This window comes from Clarias gariepinus, unplaced genomic scaffold (assembly GCF_024256425.1).
Source record: "Clarias gariepinus isolate MV-2021 ecotype Netherlands unplaced genomic scaffold, CGAR_prim_01v2 scaffold_35, whole genome shotgun sequence".
NCBI classification, from domain to species: Eukaryota; Metazoa; Chordata; class Actinopteri; order Siluriformes; family Clariidae; genus Clarias; species Clarias gariepinus.
Genome location: NW_026521002.1, coordinates 149,186 through 159,056, shown reverse-complemented (window position 1 = coordinate 159,056; position 9,871 = coordinate 149,186). Strand labels below are relative to the sequence as shown.

Sequence of the window (9,871 nt, the reverse complement as noted above, 5' to 3'; positions counted from 1 at the left end):
TTACTGCTTTCTGTTTCACCCAGATGAGGATGGGTTCCCTGTTGAGTCTGGTTCCTCTCAAGGTTTCTTCCTATTACCATCTCAGGGAGTTTTTCCTTGCCACTGTCGCCCTCGGCTTGCTCACCAGGGACAAACTGACCATTTTGATTCATACAAATTCACATTTCATACAAACTTAAATAATTCTTTTGATTGTGTAAAGCTGCTTTGCGGCAATGACAATTGCTAAAAGCGCTATACAAATAAAATTGAATTGAATATTAACCATCAACAGCTAAAGTGAGGCATCTAGTGTTCTTCCTTCTTCTAACTGCTCGCTGTCCTCCAGAGTGAAACCCCAAGGTTCTGCTACTGTAAATCACATTCAGCGTTTGAAATGAATGAATGTTCACATTGGACAGACGTGTCCACAACAGTGTCAGATAAAAGTCACGTGTAATTATAAATATGAACCATCATGACATTCAAATTTAATCTGACCAAAACATCAGAACTGAACGATGTGGCTTGTAATGTGAACGCAGCCTTTAACAAAAGTTCTACATATTGTACACACTCATACTGTAACGTACGCTCAATCCGTACTCAATAACATACGCTTTCTCCCCTCTCATCTAATTAACCTTCCTGATGTCTGAGCTGTGTGAGAGACACTCGCTTATAATTTTACATATCAGTAATATTAGCAATAATGTGAAGGCTGACTTTCTGTGCTTAATAAGTGGATTGAAAAATAACATCCTAGAATACTGCCACCTGCTGTATCGGAGTTCAGAACACATTACTACTGTGAAGGCGGACTTGTGGAGGAAAGGGGAGGAGTGTGATAATACCTTGGCACAGAGCTGGGAATTGGACAGTGAAGGGTCCATACAAATCAGTCCTTTAAAAAGCATTTGCTTATGACCTCATAAAGGAAGGTCATCCTGAACAATATGTTCAAGCACAGCTTTCTACACAGAGGTGTGTGTGCGCGTGCTCGTGTGTGTTTGTGTATACAGTAGAAAACCATGTAAACATCCTGCATAATAGTCGACCCTAAAAGAAACCAGAGAGTTTTAGCTGAATCAATGTATAAGTTTATTTATTGATTTGTTTGTTTACTTCCTGTATTTAATGTGAACATATTCATTTGGTAAACACACACACACACACATCAGTGACAGGAACTCAGTCTGCACACGGTGAGTAACTTCTCTACTTTCTATCACTTTAACAAGCATAACATTGATACAGTGACAAAAATCAGTAGACGTGAGAGAACCTTCAGCTCCGGTGACGTCATCAGTTCTGGACTAAACATTAATGTTCAAACCAAGACTATAAGAACTCCGAGAACTCAATAAACACCATGAAATGTGCCTTCTGTAACGCTTTATAGGATTCTTTACATTCATCAGTCTTCCTTCGAATCACTCTTTATTATAGTAACATTTTACCAAAAGTATTTTTAGTGAGTATACATCAACACTGGATTTAAATACTACATCTAATCCTAATCCTAGATCACCTAAACACCTGGGAAAGTCACATGGTAAAAAGAACCCCAGTAGAAATCAGAGCTATGTTTAAGAGTGAAGGTAAGAGCATTTCACACACACACACACACACACACACACACACACACACACACACACACACACACACACACACACACACACTATGAATGGAGAACATGTGCACATTACAGTGTATATACACCGATCTTTGTCTTGGTGTGTCTTTGCTCAGACATGTTTTACTGCAAAGCTGCAATTAAACAATTTTGCATGAAATAATAAATAAAGTAACTGTGATATATATTTTTAGCAACATTAACCGTATGCATCCAAAACCCCAGTCTATACTGAACATGCTATAAAACTGTTAGCCATTAGACCAGTATACAGCGTGCTGGTGATCTGCTAGCTCGAGTGTTTTAAGCGTGTCTCTCAGTTTACTCTGAAACTTAATTCAAACCTACAAACTTCCTTTAATTCGTTCTTTTTCACTTCTGCTTTGTGCTGATCATCATAAAGACCTCTGGCTCTGTGTAATCAAACTCTACATCTCTCACTGAATCCATCAGTCCTGCATACGACATCTCTAACGTCCCGTGCCTACACGTTCACACTCAGAACTCTGTGAAAGGACGATGACATCATCACACTTCTCTACATCCTCCAGCTGACTCGGTGTGTTTGGGAATACTCAGAGTGAGGGGAGAAATTCCTGGGAAGAGAGCAGGTCATGGCGTGTCTGCTGCTGTGTGGAAGGGGCTGCGCTGGTCTGAACGGTGGGCCGTAAGTCACCGGCTTGTCCTCCGACAGAGACCTCCTGTGCAGACTGGACTGGAAACTGCCGCTCGTCGGACTTTGGACATTTTCTGAGCCGAAGCCTTGGTTGACCAGGAGCAGAGGACTCCGGGGAGCTGCAGGAGGTTCAGCCCAGGACATCTGCCGGTTCACGAGTCCGGGGCTGGGGTGGAAACCTGGACTAGACACTGGAGACATGGAGGAGTGTCTCCAGGGCAGGGACATGGACCGACTCCTGCTGTAGATCTACACAAGGAAAGACAGAATTTGCATTGAGAACAGATCAGAAACGTCAGATGCTCTGTACAGTATGTCAGGATTTCCTCTCGTCTTTTCTTATCTCGCGGTTGCTGCCTTTGCTGTCACCTAGTGGCTGTTCTTAATATTGCCGCACAAAATGACTGTCTGCATGTAAGGTTTTCATGCGATGGATGATAAACGACACCTAAAGACAACTGTAAGATATAGAACATGACCATATGGTTCATCTGTTGAGTTCAGCTAACGTGTGAGTTATAAAGGGAAGAAACCTGTTTCGCAGAAGTTAGACAACCTTACATTGCACTAAAAAATATACTGTAGGGTGTTCTTTAATACATAAATGACTACAAATGTGGAGTAAATGTGTCCCGCTGTTATAGGAGTTGGAGGTTGGTAGGAAAAACTCTGCTTCATCACACCACACTGTTACTCAGTACTTTACTGTAAAACTATATAACTGTTTATGTTCGGTCCAGGGGACACTGGAGAACCTGGATCACACGGAAACTTCCTCTGACACAATCTACAGCTGCTGTATTTAAGAAGTTTAAATGATAATAAATCATCAAACTCTGAACGTCGTAGCATAAATATCCAGAGTGTAATAATGACTGAAGCAGCGCTCGTTGGTTGGATCACCAGGGAAACCTTTTTTCAGCACTTACCTCTTGTCTAAGGCAGTTGGTGTGTTGCAGGGGTGAACCTGATCGCGTTCCTGAGCAGAAGCAGTGTTTAATAAGGAGAGCGTGTTGTAAAGATAGAAGTGTGTGCCGCTATATTTAGGAGAGAGTGCATTCTGTTGCAGTGTAAAGTGAGCAACATGCAGGCAGATCAGCTCATATAGACTATATTATGCCTGTCTATAAAACTGTCTACTACACCTACAGTACTTCTCACGCAGGATTCCTAATTACCAGATTGTTATTATTATTTTCTTAACCAGACTGACTTATCTCTGATAATAACACCCTGGACACCATTAATGCTAGTTATTAAAAATAATTATCATTACGAAAAGAGCATAAAGGCATCTTAAAAAGTGAGATTTTGAGAGAAAGTTTCCATCTGAAACATTTGAATTGGTTTATGATATGTTCCAAAAATGTATTTCTTATACTTTTGTAGCTCAGGACCCGGCGTTTCATAAACTGCAAGCGTACACAAGAGAGAACACAAAGCTGAAAGAAAGGATACAGACAGAGCTGGGAGAAATGTTTAATAAGGCAGGGGAAAAGTCAGAGAAGAAGAAGTGCAATATTTTAGAGAATTATAAGAAGAACAGGCCAAATGGAACAAACCAGGATTATGTTATGACTTTTACACAAGACTGGAAACAGATCTGTTCTTCATGAATTGACTCACTTATATACAAAAGATTACATTCTGCTCAGCAGGGACGCGCACAAGTACGACACAAAAACAGGAAACATGACAGATAACTTACTAAAGGCTTCAAAAGTCTGAGCTCTGGCTTCGTTGAGCAGTGAGTGATATTATTTCTAACTCCAAATCCCAGGCTTTCTTTCTTTCTTCTTTTATTAAAACAGATAATGCATCAACCTCGAGTCCTGTCCTGACTTTGATAGACACACACGTTTCCTCAAGAGGTAAAGACAATAACAGCACAGTCTAATATAAAGTGCTATAATATATTTCTTATCATTTATAAATATTTTCTGGAGATTACAAAAATAAATCACTTTCTATCTGAATCTGTATGAAATAAATACAAGACTGAAAACTAGAAAAGTTTAAACAACCGAAAAAAAAAAAGCCTTTCTTTCTCTTGATGTTGCACATTTGGCACCGGCACTTATCTTTAAGCTTAAATTAAAATCATCTAACATATCATCTGACATATCATCTGTATAGAGCAACTCCATGGCAAATTATTTAGATGAACACAACAGCTGAAACTTCCACAGCTTGACTCACAGACTAACTAACTGACTAACTGATTGTCTCCTGGTTCATTTATACTCTCAAACTATGACTCTGGTCCTACAAGATGCTTCAGTTATAATTTTGTTTCTTCACTGTCTACATTTTCAGTTTTTCTTTTTAGTGCAACATCACAACTGGTTTCCAGCGCTTTCCACTAACAGCTGCCTTTTTTGCAGAAAACTTAGGCCTTGGAGCCATTGGTAAACTACTTCTGGAAATAATTTCACTATTCAGAGGGAAAGAAGAAGTGGGCAGAGAGGCACTGCTCCCAGTCCTAAAGGGAGGTGTTATTTGGCTGCTGAAGACTTGGCTTGCTGGGCCTTCTGGTACTTTCCTGGTTGCAGCGTGTGCAGAGGGACGAGCCTCAGCTGCAGCAAACTGATGGGTGAAGGGATAAGGAACACTCACCGGTCCACTGGGTTTGGCCAGAGCACCCTGTGGGAAAGACTGAGCGCTTCCTGTAGATGGGACTGGGGATGAGGCATATAGATAGGTGGGACTATAGGCCTGGTGTTGCTTGGACTCCACATGAGGAACTGAAGATTGTTTAGGGCTCAAACCTTTCACTTCAGCATTGGTGTTGTAAGTAAAGAGGGATGAGTCCAGCTGGTATGGCTGATGCTTCATCACATCCATAACACTGAGGGTTGTTGGTGCCTTCTTTGGTTTCTCCTTCTTTCCTTTTTGATTTGGACTTGGGCTAGTTGTAGCAGGAGATTGTTTCTGTGCTGCCAGAGGGTAGAAAGGGGACACTATGGGGTTATAGGAGGCTGGAGGAGGGGCTCTGATTATTGAGGAATATTTCCAAGTGCTTGGCATGGACAGTGTGGGTGAGGGGGATCTGGCTCTGTTTGCCTGGACAGTCTCAGCATCCACAATAAACTTTTCCATACGGGTCTGACGCCTAGCAAAGAGCTCTGCACCTTTCCCTTTAGGGACTGGACCATCAGAGGAACCTATTTCTGAGATTGTAGAAACTGGAGGAGCTTTGGATGGCCGGACATAAGACCTTGCTTGTGGAGGTGGGCACGAAGCTATAGAACTGGTTTCAATTTGTGGTTTAGTCCACGGGCGATTTGACTGCAATGGAACTGCAGTAGTGAGTCCCTGTTGTGGTTGTGATGACCATGATGGTTTAGGTGATGGTCTAGATGGTAGATAGCTGGACACATGCTGCTGTGGCATGGGATGAGATGGTGAAGAAGCCCAGGGTTTGGTAGCTGGCTGTGGTTGAGGTGGGGCCCAGTTCTGTTGTGCAGGAAGAGGACTGGATGGTGTTAGGGAACTAGTTGTGGCATTGTCTTCTGCAGACCAGGGTGGACAATGTGGGTTGATCGTAGGCTTGGGAAGGACTGGTGGAGGATGTTTTTGTCTGATGGTTGGAGCTTGCATAAAATTGCAAGCTTCTGCACCAAGACTGAAGTAGTCTTCCTCTGCAGGTTCTGTAGAGTTGACTTTATTTGCACCTCTTCTTTTCATTTCAGGCAGAATTACAGTCTTGATAGCTGGTACTGCAATCCGTTCATCACGGGAGGCAATAATATCTCCTGTAGGTGACCACACCTGTGGACTTGTGTTTACTGGAACAGGAACTCTGAAAATAGTTTCAGATTTCTTCATAGTTGGGCTTTGGGATTGATTTAAACCACTGAGAAAAGGCCTAGCTGTTCTATTGGACACCAGGGATTTGGATGCTGAAGACTCTTGACAGGAATCCAGGCCATTTATACCAGTGTTTAGATGATGAATGATCTGCTGTTGAGTTTGATGATCTTGATAATTCAGTTGTTGCTTGCTTTCTCCATTTTGCTGGAAAGGAGGAATGGCTAGCTGTGGTGGAGGCTTTAAAGATGCATCAATATCAGGTTCCACAAATGCTTCTACAGGTATGCCTTTACTTCTCAGCTCCTCGTGTTCTGCAGCAATTTCATCAATCCTTTGACGGCGCCTTGCAAACATCAACAACCCTTTGCCTTTTGTCTGTGGAAGGTGTTCCATGTTTTCTTCAGTTAGGATATATTGATATTTCTCCTGCTTCTTGATTATAGTTGCGATTAAAGAAGAATTATAATCTTTTTATTCAGTCAGTAAGGTTCACTTGTCTCATGTTATGCTGCTATCAGACTGATACCTCTTTAAAAAATCTTCAGTGGCTCTTCTTTACCTTTTTAACACTCTTTTAACACTTTTTAACACTCTTTCTCCTTATTCAAATGGATTTCTGCTCAGACTTAAGCCTAAGGGGAAAAAGAAGAGGAAGAAGAGACCATTTAAATGTGTTAACGTACAAAATACAACATAATAATAATAATATAATTTAAAAAATCCAGTGACTAATAAACTTGATTTGACTTGATCATGTGTCTATTACAATATGGAACAATTATTAGGAGGAAAAAAACGGCATAGATGTGTGTTGGACAAACTCGCATAGATGTGTCTCACCCTTCATGGTCAATTTTTAGATCTACATAAATCACTAAGGTTCAGGCCAGCATTAACCAGATCATCTGGTTTAAAAGCATGAGCATGTGAATAGCAGCCAAGCTCCTTTATTCACTATTGGAGTATGATGTTACTATTAGTCTTCAGTGTGCTAAATCATCTCGTATCCACTCCAAAAACCCACTTTTTAAGGCAGTCTGGCACAATTGCCCATTCCAGGGCTTTATTTTAAGACCTCAAACATACAAAAGACTATAAAAACCTCTGGCAATACCGAAGCTGCTCTTAGAGCAGCGTCACTAACCTCGGGTTGGCCCGACCGCGCTATAGATGGAGTGGAGAGAGAAATGTTCACTTTGCAGTGGATGAGCAAGTCCAAGCCAAGAAAGATCAAATGACAAACTGCACATGCTGGTGTCTGTCAAAGCTCCGCAGATGGGAGCCGTGACTCTTTGTGCTACAGGTTTCTCTTTACTGCTGAACTGAGAATCTTGAAACACCTTTTCTTCCAAAAAAGAGGAATGTCATTTTTTTTGTAGCAAGGTCTAAGAAGAGAGGTCTAAATCATCTCAGTCATGGAAGAGATGACCTGACTAATGGATCTGAATCAGCTTTCATCATTTACAGGATATTAATAAACCCAAAGCAAAATGATCTGTACTGATGATTATGTAAACATCCAGAGGAGTGCCGCGTCTGCACAGGGGATTTACACCCGTGTATAATGCACTACACCCTAATCAAGACCTGCACTACGAAGCAGACAAAAGCTCATTAACGCTGCTAAGAAATTAGCTGATGATGTGTTCGAGACACATCCATCCTGCAGTCAGGCTTGTCATGCCTCAGAAACTTTTCAGAGACTTCTCTCCTCATGATGCTTAGTGCTTTGAGGTTTTCGGGTTTCGTTAAACAATCGCTTGTTATCATCAAGTCATTTTCAAAACCACAAAATATATAGGTCGAAAAAACATTTGTCCTTTTAAAACCTGTTGTTACAATACTGAATGAGGAAATGAAAGAGTGCAAGATGACACTACACATACACAACATGTAGGCAGTGATATGTTGGGAGAGTAAGTCAAGAAAGACCAGATGGACTTACGTGTCTGTGTTTGTCCCGTCCGTGGTCTGATGGCTCTGTGAACACGAGCAGAGCCGAGCTCCTGCCCTGCCTGCTCAGCACTCTGGGTTTGAATTCCACCCAAGATACATGACACGGGTAGTGCTGTCACTCTCCCTCCTCCTCCTCCTCTTTTTCTTCCATCTTCTCCTCCTCTTTCACCTTCTTCCAGAGTTTCCTACGCCGATTGTTTCCTGTGTTAGAGTAAGAGTTGGGATAGGGTGATCCATAGAATCAACTTTGATGAGGTTGCTTTAATATTTATGGGCTGAAAGGGAATCAGGATAAGGTTCTGACCTGCAAGGTTCTCCTGTGGAATCAGCTTCATTTGGGTTAGGGTTCTCCACATGTTCCTCCACTGGGATCACCTTTAGCACATCTTCTCTTTATTAATTGTTTTTTTATGTTGCATAAATTAAAATCAATCCAAAACACCCTGCTCCAACACTGGCCAATGTTCCCCAAAGCTAATGTTTTTGGTGGAAGGAATGACATAATGCATGGAATTCGATTAATACACTTTAAAGAGTTCCTTCAAGGTTCTTTGGATGTTGGCTCAAGTTTCTGGTGGGAGCCTGTTAATTATTGGCAAACCCCTCTGTTGTTTTCCTTAAACTGGTCAAAATCAGCATGAGAATGTAACACATGCCGGTATCTCCTGAGTATATTATAACACTATAAAGGTTTAAAAGAGAGATAAAGTAGCCTTGTGTCGATTCCATATCAAAGACATGTTCAAATTTCATGTAGTTTGTAAGTTATATTGTAAACCCTGGTTAGTCTGCTTTGTTTAATATAATTCATTATTTTTCCTTTGATCTACTAACTTTAAATAAAAGTTTAAATGAAAATGTGCAATCTAAATGTTCATACAGAGTTGAAACACAACAACAAAGAGAGCATTTCAGACATTTCTGACCTTTCCTTAGATGTTAAACAGTGAGGCAGAGGTTTGCTCACAGCCCTAATATGGACAACTGGGACAATCTGGACTACAGGGACCACAAGTACTGTGGAAGTGATGAAAAGGAACTCTGGCAGAGAATGCTGGAACAGAACCCTGTGGAAATAAGCCCTCTGAGAGAACAATGGTGAAAACCCCTCGAAGAGGACAAAGAACACTAAGCTGAGAAAAGAAAAACATGGATGGGAACCAAGAACCCAGGAGAGAAGGTATCTTTACACCAGCAAACCTGTGTGTTATAGATGGTGTTTAATCAACACTTTACATTGCAATGGGATTTAGCAAAGCATCTTAAAACCAAACAGTGCAGACTTTAACAAGCCTAATAATAATAATAATAATAAGAAGAAGAAGAAGAAGAAGAAAAAGAAAAATGAAAGTAGGAATAAAGCTTTAGCTCTACACCACAGTAAAAGTGTATAAGCATGTATTAAAAGGTATGTGAGTTTTGTCGAAGTGATGAGCTCTGAGATGTCTTCAATAACGTTCTTCTCAGTGTTCACTAGCTGAGATTCAGAAAAGCTGTGAGAAGCTGGAGCAAAGCTTTCTCTCTGCCTGATCGGGGAGTTTTGTATGGTGAAGTGTGGAGCAGTTCATCTCTCTCTCTCTCTCTCTCTCTCTCTCTCTCTCTCTCTAAATGGAATGGTATTCAGTGTTTGGACCTGAAGACTAAAGCAGCATTCACATCCTGGAAGCCAAACAAAACAGTTGGGTAGGACATTTTTCCAGACCTTTTCATCTTCTGATGGGCCACATTGCCATTTAAGTCGCCCAATGGGCAGCTACAGGCAGAAGCAAGAAGAGAGAGGGGGTAAAGGTGGACTAAACAGAAACAAATGA

General features: G+C 41.2%; 1 protein-coding gene across 1 annotated transcript; it reads right to left on the bottom strand.

Annotated features, from left to right (window-relative positions):
* Positions 1–1,067: 1,067 nt before the first annotated feature.
* On the bottom strand, positions 1,068–9,382 carry synpo2b (synaptopodin 2b). The gene is made up of 4 exons (XM_053490909.1): positions 8,365–9,382; positions 8,050–8,261; positions 4,908–6,736; positions 1,068–2,540 (listed from the first exon to the last, which is right to left on the bottom strand). Exons 3-4 carry the CDS (start codon positions 6,495–6,497, stop codon positions 2,154–2,156), a joined length of 1,977 nt encoding a protein of 658 aa, XP_053346884.1. The 5' UTR covers positions 6,498–6,736; positions 8,050–8,261; positions 8,365–9,382; the 3' UTR covers positions 1,068–2,153.
* Positions 9,383–9,871: the final 489 nt, after the last annotated feature.